This window comes from Helicoverpa zea, chromosome 21, assembly GCF_022581195.2.
Source record: "Helicoverpa zea isolate HzStark_Cry1AcR chromosome 21, ilHelZeax1.1, whole genome shotgun sequence".
Lineage (NCBI taxonomy): Eukaryota > Metazoa > Arthropoda > Insecta > Lepidoptera > Noctuidae > Helicoverpa > Helicoverpa zea.
The window spans coordinates 7,379,426-7,397,024 of record NC_061472.1 but is presented as its reverse complement, the minus strand read 5'-3'; the positions used below and the strand labels follow the sequence as shown (position 1 = coordinate 7,397,024).

At 36.8% G+C, this 17,599-nt stretch overlaps 1 protein-coding gene across 1 annotated transcript; it reads right to left on the bottom strand.

The window, feature by feature from the left end:
* Nucleotides 1–7,147: 7,147 nt before the first annotated feature.
* LOC124640570 lies at nt 7,148–17,108 on the bottom strand. The gene is made up of 10 exons (XM_047178385.1): nt 16,964–17,108; nt 15,269–15,538; nt 14,777–15,034; nt 13,150–13,324; nt 12,652–12,806; nt 12,160–12,291; nt 11,569–11,742; nt 11,126–11,236; nt 10,707–10,907; nt 7,148–8,039 (listed from the first exon to the last, which is right to left on the bottom strand). Exons 1-10 carry the CDS (start codon nt 17,022–17,024, stop codon nt 7,825–7,827), a joined length of 1,752 nt encoding a protein of 583 aa, XP_047034341.1. The 5' UTR covers nt 17,025–17,108; the 3' UTR covers nt 7,148–7,824.
* Between the last annotated feature and the right edge of the window lie 491 nt (nt 17,109–17,599).

Below are 17,599 nucleotides of genomic sequence, written 5' to 3'. Positions count from 1 at the left end.
CCTTCCAGCCAATCTAAACTCACATCTGCATTTGACCCCTCACCGCAAAGCCAAGAGGATGTCCACCAACAAGGCTTCACGATCGTGCCAACCTTCCAGAGTCGTATCTTTAACTAGGACGGACTGCATCGTGGCCTTCACTCCAACTGGAGCCATCCACGCCTTCCAGCCAATCTCAACTCACGACATCTGCATTTGACCCCTCACCGCAAAGCCAAGAGGATGTCCACCAACAAGGCTTCACGATCGTGCCAACCTTCCAGAGTCGTATCTTTAACTAGGACGGACTGCATCGTGGCCTTCACTCCAACTGGAGCCATCCACGCCTTCCAGCCAATCTCAACTCACGACATCTGCATTTGACCCCTCACCGCAAAGCCAAGAGGATGTCCACCAACAAGGCTTCACGATCGTGCCAACCTTCCAGAGTCGTATCTTTAACTAGGACGGACTGCATCGTGGCCTTCACTCCAACTGGAGCCATCCACGCCTTCCAGCCAATCTCAACTCACGACATCTGCATTTGACCCCTCACCGCAAAGCCAAGAGGATGTCCACCAACAAGGCTTCACGATCGTGCCAACCTTCCAGAGTCGTATCTTTAACTAGGACGGACTGCATCGTGGCCTTCACTCCAACTGGAGCCATCCACGCCTTCCAGCCAATCTCAACTCACGACATCTGCATTTGACCCCTCACCGCAAAGCCAAGAGGATGTCCACCAACAAGGCTTCACGATCGTGCCAACCTTCCAGAGTCGTATCTTTAACTAGGACGGACTGCATCGTGGCCTTCACTCCAACTGGAGCCATCCACGCCTTCCAGCCAATCTCAACTCACGACATCTGCATTTGACCCCTCACCGCAAAGCCAAGAGGATGTCCACCAACAAGGCTTCACGATCGTGCCAACCTTCCAGAGTCGTATCTTTAACTAGGACGGACTGCATCGTGGCCTTCACTCCAACTGGAGCCATCCACGCCTTCCAGCCAATCTCAACTCACGACATCTGCATTTGACCCCTCACCGCAAAGCCAAGAGGATGTCCACCAACAAGGCTTCACGATCGTGCCAACCTTCCAGAGTCGTATCTTTAACTAGGACGGACTGCATCGTGGCCTTCACTCCAACTGGAGCCATCCACGCCTTCCAGCCAATCTCAACTCACGACATCTGCATTTGACCCCTCACCGCAAAGCCAAGAGGATGTCCACCAACAAGGCTTCACGATCGTGCCAACCTTCCAGAGTCGTATCTTTAACTAGGACGGACTGCATCGTGGCCTTCACTCCAACTGGAGCCATCCACGCCTTCCAGCCAATCTCAACTCACGACATCTGCATTTGACCCCTCACCGCAAAGCCAAGAGGATGTCCACCAACAAGGCTTCACGATCGTGCCAACCTTCCAGAGTCGTATCTTTAACTAGGACTGCATCGTGGCCTTCACTCCAACTGGAGCCATCCACGCCTTCCAGCCATCTCTAACTATGACTGCATCGTGGCCTTCACTCCAACTGGAGCCATCCACGCCTTCCAGCCATGCTAACAAATCGTCAACAATATAATTGCATAAACTCTCACTACGATAAACAATTTCTGCAAATATTTTCATTTCATTTCATTTTGAATCCAAACTGTGACTTGTGTACATTGCCATTTTAACAAATTGGCAACCATATACTTGTACAAATTCTTACTACGGTAAACAACTTCACGTCTAGTATTTGGACTTGTATACTTTATCAAAACATTCAAGTTTAACAGAGTAAGTTAATCTTACTATCACTGTGACTGCAACGAGGAATTCACTCCTATTTGGAGCTATCTACGCCTTCTAGTCATGTTAACAAATTGACATCAAGATCCTTCTATCAAGTCTCTCGACTTATGTACCTTATCAATACATTCAAATTTAACCATGACAAGTCAACATCAACATATTGGCATCTATATACTTATATATTTTCCTATTTAAATAATCGACTTGTTTTATATCCAGTCTCTGGATTTATATTCTTTATAAATACATTCCAATTCAACCATTTCAAGCCAACATCAACATATTGATATCTATATACTTATATAATTTCCTATTTCAATAATCGACTTGTTTTATATCCAGTCTTTGGATTTATTTCTTTATAAATACATTCAAATTCAACCATTACAAGTAAACATCAACATATTGGCATCTATATACTTATATCATATCCTATTTCAATAATCAACTTTATTTATATCCAGTCTCTGGATCTATATTCTTTATAAATACATTCAAATTCAACCATTTCAAGTCAACATCAACATATTGGCATCTATATACTTATGTCATTTCCTATTTCAATAATCGACATGTTTTATATCCAGTCTCTGGATTTATTTCTTTATAAATACATTCAAATTCAACGATTACAAGTCAACATCAACATTTTGACATCAATATACTTTTATCATTCCCCATTAAATAAACAATTCTCTATATCCAGTCTCCGGACTTGTGTAGGTACCTTACCAATACATTCAAATTCAAGCAATACAAGTCAAAATCAACATATTGACATGAATTCATTTATATAGTTCCCCATCAAATAAACAATTCCTTATATCCAGTCTCGGTTCTTATTTTACACATACTTTATCAATACATTCAAATTTCAATATTACAAGTCAATATGAACATATCGACGACAACATACTTATATCATCAATCATTAAATAAAGAATCCTATGTATCCAGTCTCTGGATTTGTGTACCTCATTCAAATTCAAGCAGTACAAGTCAACATCACCATATTGGCATCAAAATACTTATATCATTTCTCATTTCAATAGAAAACTTCTATTATACAAAGTCTCTGAACTTATGTTCCTTATTAACACATTAAAATTTATCACTATCATAATTCAAAGTGCAAATCAGTATTTACACATTGCTTCTGCTTATATAATTCTCATTACAGTAAACAACTTCTTTCTATCCAGTACCTGGACTACTGTACATTAACAATACAATATACAATTTCTTAATATCCAGCCTTAGATTCATAAACTGCGTCACTACACTTGTATTGATCTTCAATACAATATACAATTGCTTAATATCCTGTCTTATTTTATATACTTCACAATTACACTTTATTGGCACAATATATACAATTTATTTTTTTAAGGACTTAGTTTCGAAGAATTGAGAGCTATGATAAATATACACAGCTTTTTAAGTAGGTATGTGTCAATGAAGATCTCTATAAATATTGATTAATAATATTATCACAAGCGGCTCCTTACACAAAACCGTCCTTACACAATTCCTTCGTGTATTAAATTCAGAATCATAAATGACTCGTAATTGTCAATATCCTCAAACTGGACAATATACAAATCTCTCAATTTATTACATCTTCTATCTCTGACTACAATATATATGTATACATATTTTATCTCGTTTAGTATCCATTAATCATCAATATGATCAAAGTAGCTAATACAAATTCTTTAGTCAGTTTCTCTGCCCATCTCTTATTTATATTCGTTATCTCAAAACTAGTACAATATATCTTGTCTATTCAATACTCAATTCTTTATTAGCATTCCAGTCGCTAGTTTTTAATAATTAACAACATAATAAAATGAGAAATGTACAAGTAATTACATTTTTCTCTGTCCATCTCTTATTTGTATTAGAGCAATGCCTATGGTTGAACTAAATCAATACATGTCTTCTATTATTATTATTTAACAACACAATCAAACTCAATCAGACCATACAATTGTTACAACATTACAATTGTTTCTGTTAATCCCTTATTGTAGTGGTTAAAATATATAAATACATAATATCCATTTTCTTCCTCGAGTCGTTTGTTTTAAGCAAAAAACAAAAGAACCAGCTAAAACAGTACATAGTGCATACCTTCCAACCTATGAACTTATCAAAAGTTTATTTATGTAGTCTTATTTCAATAATTCAACAATACAACCAAACTGAATTAGTATGAATCTTTCAATTCATTTCACATCTCAATACAGAGGCTCGTAAGAATTAATAACAGTTAATCAAGGTAAAAATTGTACAAATCTTTAATTTATTCATTCAATTTTCTTCGTCTGGTATTGTTTTATTAATTAACAATTCATTAAAATCAATACACTTCTCAATTTAAGCTTTTCTTTTTAGTTAATACCATTTAATCAAATTATAACTCTACAAGTTGTAAAGCGTGAGTGGAAAAGCTTTCTGCTCCTTCGGAACTATATCCCTGATGAGGGATACGAAAGCAGAATTGAAGGTGGTGCCGTAGAAACAATTTTAATACAAACAAAGTGACAACAAAGTACCCCTGAGCCTAGTTTAACTCATGGTTCTTTATTTATGGTGCCTTAAAGTATTGCCTTCTTTAGCTGTGCCCTAACAGGGCCTATAATGGTACCTACTTAGTTTTAAGCCTCTTCAACATCTATTGTAACATTATGGAATGCAAATAAATATATATGAATATAAACATAACCAGATGTCATCATCTTTAAATATAAGTTCCAATCACCATATAAATTGTTCTTTATCAGTCAGTTTTTTTTTAATTAATGGTTCAAAACTAATAGATACTAAGCAATGCTCTTTCTTAGTTGTTGACTGTAAAACACTTGTGGTTGTACTTACTGACTTGTTAAAGATGTTGTTGACACCCCACTGAATTCACTCCTCTGATCCTCCACAATCTTGGTTCCTATTTTATAAGTGGTCAGAATAGACTCACAACATCAATCAAGAAAATCATCATAAACTGTACATGTAATTTTCTGTGAGAGAAGGTCTAACATACAATATGTGCTGAAATTTAGTCTCAGAATAAAATGTCTTACCTCCCAGGAAATTACAAGATTTCCTGTCATAAAGAGAGTATAGAGAGAAATGTTAACTCGTATCGTTACCATCCATAAAAGTTCAGGTTCAGTTTATTTATAATAATCTATATGTTTTACTGAGTGCCCTGGTATGCATTCAACTTTTTGATGGGCTAGGACAAATTACTTATTAATTGCCTAGTCTTTTATTCTTTAACTGTCTCACATACTTCTTTTTCAGTATGGTATAATGTATTCTGATGGTATAGCTCCTGTGTAGTATCAGACAATTTTATGTATAACTAATGTTGTTTTGTTCCAACTCAAACCTATCTCTTATTGACCCAATTGCCATATTCATTTATTAAGTTAATAATATATAGACTGCTTTCGATTCAGATTTCAAAGCCGAAATTTCTTTATTTTGTATTTATTTGATTCTAGTATACATATCTTTAAGCACTTCGGGTTATTTTTAATGGTTGAGAAAACTGGTCTCAGCATCAAGTGGTGGATTCCAAATTAAAATGAAATCTTTCAAAAAGAACATATCTGATCTGGCTACTCAGATTACTGACACTACTGAGTTATATTTTCTTCTGATTAATTGACACTACTGATTTATATTTATTTATTATGCTTCAGTCTGTAAAATCCTTTAAGTAAATAATATTTACTACAGTTGCTGCATCTTTACTGTGATTAAACTATCCTTAATGTGTTACAGTCCTATAATGTACCTGTTAGCTGTAATATCATCCAACATTCAGATAGAATAAGCAGTTTAACTTTTTCTAGGTGAGGCAATTTACAGTTAATAATATGGAAAAGATCATTTAAAAAGATTACCATTTTTATAATTTTCACTTTAGATACTCTTTAAAATAATAACAAGCAATGATATTTGCTTGGAATGAAGTTTTACTTAACAATGATGTATGCTATTGGCAGTACCAAGATATTGGTAAAACATACTTACTGTCTGAAACATACTGGCTTGAAGCATTTAGTTTCATAGTTACTTTATTAATAAAAACCAGTTTAGTGTTTATAGTACTTTAAAGTATTTGATTATCCATTATTAATACCTGTTATCACCGCTTTGGATGTACATAGAATAGTCAAGAGCTGTGTCGCACGGTTTTTGTTGGTTGTCAATTAACCACTTTATTTTCTACCTCTATTTGTAAGTGATTATGATTATTTCAATTTTAATTATTGTAATATTGGCTTTATATCATGAATATCCTATTGTTATATCCTATTTACTTATTTTTATAGGTACTTCCTTTGTCTATTTCAGTAATGTATGTAAATAATGCATTAACACCAAATCGTTTGGCCATCATCCCCATGAACTATGCAATTAGCTTTACTTGCTTTATTTACTCTTTTCTCATGAATATTTTATGTATTCAATGTGTAGCAAAAATAACACCATACATAATTACTCAGGATATAAATGTTTACCTCAGAGTATCTGTCATGTTCCCAGCTGGTTTATGGATGTCTAATGAAATATATTGTTGTACATTTACTCACCTTAAAAATGCATGCATCAAATGGATCAATAGCAAACTCTGTTCACATCCATGTAAAACTACACTTATGTGCTAAATTATATTTTGAATGGCACCCATTATGTACAACAAAATATCTATAACCTAGAGAAAACTCAGTACCGAAGCTCTGAAATGTCAGCTCAAATAGTTTTTAGTATATAGAGCTAAATGTTTCTGGTTTTATATTTGTATTGACAAGTGGCAAACATGTTTTAAGCACATACCTTTAATAATTGTATTATCCTACATGCATGCACCTGCGTGTGTATGCATGTATACACATGTTTGGGCAATTAAATGATTGTTTTCTATTCCATGGATTAATTGGAATGAGAAAAAAAAATATTAATGCTTATACCTGATTGTCCAATGTCTCGGGTACCTGTTGCATCGCGGCGGAGAAGGTGTCTAATCGCCATCAGGCGTAGTGTGTGTCAAGCAGTAATCTACACACAAGAATCTTGTCTGGTCGTCGTCATTATAGGCTCCACAAGTTGTTGACCATGTCGCTTTGTTTTCCTTGAGTAGATAAGTCCTTGATACATTATTGCGGTTGAGCAATCAGTGCTGTGGTCATCTCGTCTTCGTTTAAGTGTTTCGCATAGTGTGGCGTGATCATTAATTTTATTGTATTCGGAGCATTCGCGCCCCATTGGTAATTAGGCGTTTTCTGTTCTTCCCGCTTCTGATATAAGCTAGGGTATGATCTCCTAGCCTTAATCAGAAATAAAACGTCAATTCGTATCACAATAACTTCTTGTATTCACTTTTAAAACACAATTTAATATCAATCGTAAGAAAATATAGTTTATCAGTCCACGAAGGAAGCGCATGGGAAGCGCGCGCTCTAACTGTCAAAATCTCTTTTTAGTGTTGTCCTCACAGTAGAGGTAGTGTTGTCCGTATAAAACTAAAATGATTTAGTATACTTCGGTAAATATAGTATAGTTCCTTAATGTATGAAAAGAGAATATAACATACAGAACAACACAGGATAATATTAGTCTAACACAACAATGTAAAAATCAAAAATTTTATTCGTTAACAAAAATGAAACAAACAATTTTTTCGTAAGTTAATCGCATTTGTAACTTCATAACAGTACTGTTTGTCATACAGTACGTTTGAGTTACTTTTGAATTCTTTAAGGGTGCGTCTACAAGGTGCATGCACGTAGCTGGAGCAAATTAACATGCGCAAGTGTCAAGAGCACGCGGGTACATGAGCAAGTCGCTGGATCCGCACATTTTTAAAATACATGCAACCTGCGCATGTGCCTCAACATGCGCAAACTTGCACCGTGTAGATGCACCCTAATTGATATTCATAATATAAATATATAATAAATAATTTAGAAGTGTAAGTAAATAAACTCTTAACTGATCATACCAAAAATATATTTTTAAAAAGTTACTTTAAACTTTAGGTGGCAATTCAGTAATGATATGCGTAGGCTGGACTGGTTGAGTCTGCTGGGGAGGTGGTGGTTGTCTCCTGAAGCTGTTCCTAATATGAGCTGCTCTCGCGTAAGTCCACTCGCGGTTACGCTTGGAGGCGAGGGAGAGGGCAGCGAAGAGCATCATAAAGAAGAAGATTGCGAAGAACAGCCACAGGAAGAACGCAGCCACCGCTGAAAGAGAATAGAGATTTTAGACTTTAAGTAACTTGGAGATTAAATTTTCGAGTCACGGGCACAATCCTCATACAAAGACAAACAAAGATAAGCCATTTTGGTTACTGAATGAGCTGTAGAGTTTGCTTACACTAAAGTAACTCAGTATGAACCAAGTGTAATAGTCGGTTTGGTAGTTCTCAGGAGACTCGTTTGAAGCAACAACAGCGAATAATTCGCTCGTGTAAAGCCGCTCTCATTAGCTATTACTACTACGCCCTAATAATATTGTTTCTTTTACGGATTTTTTCGCGTTATATTAATATTATTTAATCCCGACGTTTCGGATCCTTTACAGCATCCATGGTCACGGGCAGACTAAGGTGTTGGTCGTCTTGATATATTAGTTACAAACAGCTACCCTACATTTTGTTGATTATTATTGACAATCCGATTCACGCAAAACGAGCTCACTGTATCCATAGGTCGAGCAGTTGTAGGCTTGGATTTTGATTTAATAGTTTCTATGATGGGATTCCAAGCAGGTGGTATGCACCAGCCATCTTCTCTATTGAAATTAGGATGTTTTTTAATTTCAATAGCCTCGCGAATCATCCTAGGTAGGAATTGGTTTTCTCTTGCAAGGACTTGTGGTTTATCAAATCTGATGTAATGCTGGGCCTTGTCTAGTGTGTGTTCACAAACTGCTGACTGTCTGGAACGGCGGTGTTTGACATCGGCGATGTGTTCTTTTACGCGGGTCCCTATGCTTCTTTTAGTTTGGCCTATGTAAAAGAAGCATAGGGACTAGACAAGGCCCAGCATTACACAGTGGCGTAGCTTGCCTTGTCGGGGCCCCGTATAAAAAATTGTTTGGAGGCCCTTATATGGCACTTTTTTTATAACCTCTTCCCTTTTCTGTTAACTTTTTCTTTTCTCAGCGCCGCTGGGATAATCTATTTTCCTTTCACTCATTTAATGCACATTTATATAAAGCGCGTAAATAAACAGTGCACTGCACTCCGTGCGGTGGCGGCGTAGCATCGGGTGGCACCCGCGGCGGACTAACTATTGAGCACCCAATAATCATGGATTAAAATTGTAAATAAAAGTACTTAAAAATCGTGTAGAAATCATTCGTGGTGGTTTTTGCTAGGTTTAATTTAACGTAAAGAAACCGGAAACGGGTCATTGCAAACTTATAAAGAGCTATTTTTGAAATTTGGGATATAAAAAACCCAAACATGTTTTATAAAAACCGGCCAAGTGCGAGTCGGACTCGCGCATGAAGGGTTCCGTAGGTACCATTATTTATAAAACGGACAAAAAAATCATGCTTGTTGTATGGGAGCCCCCCAAAATATTTATTTAATTCTAGTTTTCAGTATTTGTTGTTATAGCGGCAACAGAAATACATCATCTGTGAAAATATCAGCTCTCTAACTATACCCTAAAAATCAGTGTGAAATTTTTAAGTTTTGAGAAAAAAATAATTTAATAAAATATTCCATAAATAGTCCCATGAACGATGTTTTCGTAACAGCGCCTAAACAATCTTTAAAGCATTTTTTTCATATGAAGGTGTGAAAAAAAGAAATTAGAGAGTATGCCATATTATTTTTAACATTTTGATCTTTTTTTTTGAGATTCGTCACATTGTTGTAGGACGTGGGGCAATTTTGTATGGATTGCGATCCGTCTTCTTTGAATAGCATGCAGTGACTGGTAGTGAACCTAGGCTTTGCAGATTAGAATGGCACCCTCAGTGACTTGTCCCTTCTGCCCGTGCCATCCTGGTCGTGCAGATATGTGTCGACCGAGATGGCACCCCCCGAGATGTGGTACCAGTGGCGGACCGCCCTCTCCCCCCCCTTATGCTGCTACTAACTCCGTGGTTTAATATCCAATGTAAATTACAACAACGTACACGTAAATCGCGATATCGATGAAGGATTCCCCGCTGAGTTGAAGATGAAGTAAGTAAAACGGGGAAGTCCCGCAGCCCGCCATAACGATGTAGTGTTGTTAACTTTTGAACGCACGCTTAAGGCGGGAAAAAAAAAGAATTGCTTTTCAGAATTTTGATATTTGTAAAATAAAATAAATTAGGAAGTTTTTATTTTTTGTCCTTACACACTTTTGGGGCCCCCGTGGCCCGGGGGCCCCGTATAATTGATACGGCAGATACGGCGGTAGCTACGCCCCTGGCATTACATCAGATTTGATAAACCACAAGTCCTTGCAAGAGAAAACCGATTCCTACCTAGGATGATTCGCGAGGCTATTGAAATTAAAAAACATCCTAATTTCAATAGAGAAGATGGCTGGTGCATACCACCTGCTTGGAATCCCATCATAGAAACTATTAAATCAAAATCCAAGCCTACAACTGCTCGACCTATGGATACAGTGAGCTCGTTTTGCGTGAATCGGATTGTCAATAATAATCAACAAAATGTAGGGTAGCTGTTTGTAACTAATATATCAAGACGACCAACACCTTAGTCTGCCCGTGACCATGGATGCTGTAAAGGATCCGAAACGTCGGGATTAAATAATATTAATATAACGCGAAAAAATCCGTAAAAGTAGTTTTATTTAAATGTCTAATATTCGCGTAAGTGTCAGAAATCAATATTGTTTCTGTTAGGCAACAGGTATTAGTATAGCGGATATAAGTCTTACAGTGTGCGCCGCTAGATGGCGCGAGACGCTGGGGGTTGGTGATGCCTGTGAGCTCGCCGCTGTGGCCGGTCAGCTTGGCGGCCACGGTCCACGCTCGCCAGTCGGCCGCTGTCGGCCGCAGCGCGTGCATCACGCACTGCCCACTCCACATGAGGTGGCCGTCCACACTGTAATCCGTAGGAACGTAGTCCGATGTGAAACCTGGAAAAAATTTTAGAAGCAGTAAATAAAAGCGTTTGTCTTCCATCACTTGGGCATTGAAATATTTTTCAAAACACTTGCAGGGAAGAAGAAAAGTATGTCGTCAAAAATATGGGAAGTAAAAAGTAAGTCTGTGAAAAGAGCGAGCGACGAGAAAGTTAAACCACCCGCATTTGATCTCTCCTGTTTATACATTACGAAGTATTTGATCAGCTCACCCATTCCGTCGCTGCGCACAAATCTGCAGTATTCCAGTTCACCTTCATCGCCTACGTACATCTCCACTGTCATAGTGTTGTGTCTCGAATACTGTTGCGTCCAAATCCGCTCTGTAATATATCAAAATACTTACATAACTAACTAGGTACATACTTGTTTAAAAAAAAACTGCTATATTTTCCAGATAGCCCATGAGAAGGCTGCCGTCGAAAAATCACATGTGAACTAAAGTCAGTAGACAAATTGAGGATACTTGGACTATATAGTCTGAAATCACCAACACGCATTGAACAAGCGTGGTGATTAATGCTCAATCCATCTCCGTGTGAGAAGAGGCCTGTGCCCAGGAGTGGGACTATAAATAGGCTGTAACAGTTACAACAGTTACAGAACTAAAGTAGTTCGTATTCTTTTAATCCTTAACATTAGAAGAAGTATTTACCACTTAGTGACAAGAATATTTCGCGGGACATTTCTTCTGTATAAATGTTGTTTGCCAAGCCAACATTGCAGGACCACCTGCCCGCCTGAGACGGCTGAATGCTGTGGAATCTAATGCCACACTCGCCGCCACTGAATCCGGTGCCCACGTACTCGTAGTCCGGTGATGACATAGCTGACAAATTGAAAGAAATGATCTATATTATTTGTAGAACTTGTTTAAAATTACGCGGATATTCTGTGGTCAAAGATTTGGCAAATGCCTCTATAGGCACAGATTACTTAATACTATAGGTACATATAGTTGAGTTCTATTTGATTAGGTCCATTCTTCGAAGGTTGCCCTATATACATACATCTTTACTAGAGTTTAAATATCTCATGTCAAATATGACATTGTGAGGTCTTAAATAAACGCAACAAACACCAATTTTTCTCTTGGTCTACTCGCTCTAGCCAAAACTAACACATTGCTTGCAAACATATATTTTCCTCGAAACTGCAACATTTGTACCGCGATTGGTTTTAGCATATTGGATTCTCGACCATAAGATGTGCCATCGTACCTATCGAGACTGTAATCGAAACTCACATGGGCCAACATTGAAGACGGTGCCATTAGGCGACCTGAAGTAGCAGTAACGAATGGCGGCTTCTACGGAGCAAGACATCACGACCGGCTCCAATTCATACGCGAACTCGTCATTACCGCGCAGCTGTGGCTCTGGAAATACATACAGGCATGATGTTAGCACCAAGAAGTTTATGGGATAAAGTAAAAAATGAAGATCAAGAGGGGGCCATTAATTTGTGCCAAAGTAAGGTCTTCAGTAGCGTAAAAGGCGTTTAGACAGTAACTTAACTTCCATTATAGGATGATTCTTTCGCTCTAGGCTGCGACTTATTCTATACTTCTTACTGACTAATAATATGTATTATTCTTTCACGTTTGAACTACTAGATGGATTCGTTGATAATATAGGTAGCTTTTATACCAGATTAATGCTATTTTGGATGTATATGAGTGCAGTTTCCTTGGAACGTGAGAAATAACATAGGCAGTGCTAATATTCATCGTACGAACCAGGTCGGTAGAAGTCAGAAACCGAATCAACATAGATGAACCCGTGCAACACTCCTTGTGTAGTGTTCAAGGCACAGCGCCAAGTTCCGTGTTGCCATCGGTCAAAGGCTACGATACGAAGTGTGCAGACGTGGTTCCCAGTAGCCGACTCCTGACTGCAAAATAAAAACAGACGTTTACCGTTGAACCAAAAACAAAAAAAAAACTTACGCTGTGGTAGATGGAGCAGCGAGTGATCATTATCGAGATAGTTGATCTAACATAATCTGGACTTGTCGATTGATGACAATTAACATTGATAGAATTATCAGTCATCATTAGAATTTCAAGTCAGAGGATAAAACTGAGAAAATGGCTGAGATGAGATGAGGAGCGTGGCCCGCCATCAGCCTGGGCAAAAACAAAAGAAGATAGGAAAACAACTAGGTACAACAATTATTTCAGACATTGAAGCTCGAAATAACACAGTTATTTTGTCATTCGATGTAGACCTAATACCTCATGACGCCTCCAGCGAATCCATTCTGGCCGACCCCGGGGCTTGCTATCATACTATTGTGCGAAGGGGTGCGGAAGCTGCAGGTGCTGACCTCGTACTCTCGTGGTACGGAACACCTCAGGGTGACCGACTGACCTTCCCTTGCTATGCTTGTCATAACCTGTGTTCCTGTGTCTGGAAGAAATAAAGACATCTCTTTTGTAGACAGGTGCGGTATGGAAGTCTTGTCAGGTACGGTACTGTTCCTTATTAAGATTAGGGAACAAATATAATGACCACCATAAAATGCTTTGATACCCTTAGTTTTGTAACCAGAAATATCTACTGAACACCAGAAAAATAAAGTCTAAAAATGTAATAGTACCAGCTATTTTAGTCACGACTTCACTTTAAATTGTATTCGACCACCAAATTTAGTAAATGATCACCAACTCTTGACGACCAAATTAATGTATTATTTTTGCCTAAATAAGTCACTGTGATTGCCATAAAATGTAGGCTTATTACCAAATAAAGTATTATGATGCCATATTAAGTTATGTGTCCGGCTTGCAATGCATGCGTGAGTGTCAGTATGACGAGTGACAGGGGAAAATGGAAGAAAATGACATATTGCGCCGACCCCAAGTAAAATTGGGAACAGGGCAGGAGAAAGAAGAAGAAGAATGTGTTTCTGAATACTCTCCCTCGAAAACACACTCTTATCGCACTGTTTAGAGGCATGCAATAGACAATTTTCCACCCTAGTGCAGGAAAAGGGTCCCCATAATGTTATAAAATTTATTGTATCAGGCCGAACTTATTTTTTTGGAGTCAGTTTACTTAAACAGGATAGCAAGATGTAAAAAGTTTGATTATCATTTTATATTAAAACGCTGGTATAATTTTGATGATCATTTACTACTTTTGGTGATCATTTACTACTTTTGGGATAACAATGATTTATTTGGACTCATTTTGCTTAAATAGGATAGCAGAATTTAAAAACTTTGGTTATAATCTTACTTTAAAATGGTGGTCTAATTTTGGTGATCATTTACTATTTTTGGCTTACGCATGATTTATTTTGGAGTAATTTCACTTAAATAGGATAGCAAAGTGTTAAAACTTTGGTTATAGTTTTACATTAAAATGCGAGTTTCATTTTGGTGATCATTTACTATTTTTGTCTGCTATTTGTTACTATATCTGGTGATCAGTTAAACATACCTAAGCCTTAAGATTATATGAACTTATGAGAAAAACACATTTTCAGTTACATGACGATCTTTACATAGACTTTACGGATAACATATGTAGTTTGCAATTGTATTTCACCATAATATTTATTTATCAATGCAAAAGCAGACCTGTATCTTGACGTTATCAGTAAATGTGATCTAGTACAAAAACCAAGTGATAATTATGACGATAAATAATATTGGTATAAATAGTACAAGTAGTAGATTAAGATAAAAACCGCAGATTAGAAGATTTTTGTGAAGCTACTACCTACTATTTTGCATGTAATGCATGATTCATATAAGGATGTAATTTTTTTTATGCGTACTTAGGTAAGTATATCCTGCTTATCGTTTTATTATCTAGACAAAGTGTTTATTAAGTGATGTCTTGTGTACAATATACCTTCTCGTCCTATGTTGACTCGAAAACTGCTGTAATATGTGGTAACCGCGCCAGAAATGCCAATATTAACACTCCACATTCCTCTGTGATCCATGGTTACTCTATCCACGACGATTCTACACGGACCAAATTGTTCCAAAAAGATACGATATCTATTGTCCGTAATCCTGCAGTACACTGCATCTTCAGGACCAACGATTATATCGACGGAACTTCCAGCTTCCCATGTTAAATCTGGCAGGGTCGTGTTATAGAGTTCTAAAAGAGAAAGAAACTGTTTTGTCATTCTAAAAATAGGATCGTACCTAATTCTGGAAATTGGTGAACTCATAGAATAGAAATAGAATTTGCAGGAACAAGTGCTCGTGTTGGGTGCTCTTGTGCCAAAAATGCTGCTCACAAGTTATATATGAGAGGCCAAGAAACACAATGTTTTCGTACCAAGTAACAACAAAAACTAAAACATATTGAACAACATTTCTATAGCATTACCTATAATATTGACATTAGTATCAAACTGCCAGTTTGTAGTATCTTGTCCATATACGATAGTCCAAATTCCACGGTGAGTTTCATTTACTCTTCTGATGATATAACCGCAGGATTCATTATTGAATCTATCGACTACTGGTACGGTGACTAGCTTGTCATCAGGCCCATACAGCCTGCATGTCTTGTTCAATGGTGTTGCATTTGGTAAACTCAGATAGAGATCATTTCCTCTGACAATGTCTACTTTATTTCCAAGAAGAGACTGTGTTTCTGAAAGAAAACTAGGATTAGAATTTTATGGAACTGTATACTATAGCGAGCTGTTCATGCTTCGCACAAGAAATTCCAAGTATAAAATGTTCTCCAAGAACAAGAATGGCCCTAGTATTGAGCCCTTTGGCACGCCTAATTTGAAGCTTTGACTCCATTAGCTTCTAAACTATAAAACATGAGTCAATAACATTCAAAGCTCAATTTTGTGTTTTGTAGCGCAATTGATATGAAACAATACAGCTACAAATAGCGTAACCGAAATGTGTAACCCTCAGTTGCACGAAGCTCCATTAAAGTTAAAGCTTCTTTAAATCTATTGCTGACTCTTTCTTTGTCAACAAGGTAAAAAGTGTCAGCAATAGATTTAATGAAGTTTTAACTTTAATGAAGTTTTGTGCAACTGAAGGTTTGTATCATAAATCATAATATGCAAAGTTTCAAATTATTGGTACCTACTATTGTACTTTGTTGTACTCAATGTACTTAATGTGTTTCTAGTTTCTAGGGTTACCGCAATAATAATAACTTGCCTTTTTTCCTAGCAGGAAAATGATTATTAAAACTGACAGATAAAGGAATTTTACCTATTGATTGATGACGACTCACTTTTGCGACATAATTTGTTTGTTTGAATAATGAAGTCCTTACAAAGATAGAGGTGAAGATAAGATTCAGTTGTAAATCATCGCATTTTTTCAGTGTGTAGGTATTGAAATTAGCTACTTAAGATGGTCATTTTTTTTTTAATCTCAAAATGCGAGGAAAGATGCCAAGTCGTAAAAATCTGGGGCTTTATTAGTTTCAAGGAAATGGCTCACGTGCATGTTTATTGTTCGCAAAATTTATTTTTTCACTTGTAAGTTTACAATTTTCCATGCGAAAGATTAGATATTCGAAATGTGTTATAATTTATCAAAATTGCGAAGCTAAGTAGGTAATCAATAAACTTTGAGTAGGTACCTACCTAATTAATAAATATGAGTCGAAGTTTACAGCTACTTATAACCACTTCGATTTGTGATTGAAATTGATAGTAGGTACCTAGTCAGGTAGGTAGGTATATGTAGGTAGTAACTGTTATTTAAAGTTAAAGTTCGAACTACCTACAGCAGATTTTAGATAGGTATCTTAGTTAACATCAGATAAAAGACGTGATAATAAACACCTCAAAGTAATTTTTCATGTCTTTGTTAACTTCGAAAGTTCTTTAAATTCAATTGTTACTTGTATTGTATTGTATTACTCGGAATATATTTGCATTAAAAGTTTATCGAGAAACATTTGAAAGAACTTTCGAAGTTAAACAAAGACATAAAAAAGTTGATAGGTAGGTACTTCCATAATGACGAAGTTAATAGTACATGTGAGTATCCTGTATGATGATATCGCGGGAAGGCTTTATTAAAATTTTCCTGTACTTACCTAATTCACCAGTCACATTGGCTAAGCAATAAACTAACAAAAAAACTGAAAACCTCAACATTATGTGTTTGCACTAGTGTCCACTTTACAAACCTGACTGTGGAACATCAGATTTGTATATAAAAACAAGTGATAACCGAAAATTATCAGCATTATCACCATAATATGATAACGTAGGTAAATGCAAAAATGAATGGAATGATAAAGTTTTCCTTTTATGTAGGTATTGTCTACAGAGCAATTTTTCGATATCACGCTTTTGATAAACTGTCTAGTTTCCTGCTGATCCCAAATGGTGGTTAGCATTCCTAATCTCTTCTCCGCTTTAGGTACTCCAACTTCGTCTTCGTCAAACCTTTTGGCTCGCGCCTTCATCATATAATTTATTTCCTACCACATTTCTTATCTCGTTTTGGGCCGGATAAAAATCATTGCTATGAATAATTGTAGGTAGGTAAAATCGATATGACTTAAGAACTACAACTAGAATTAATTAAAAGTTCTAATTAGACATATTATTTAAAACTTACTCCTCGCGACTTCGTCCGTGTGGGAACTTCTAAGTTGCAACGATAATAAGCTAGCATTATTACCGTTTAAAAGTAGTCTATTCTTGAAAACAATAAAGTTAAGTGT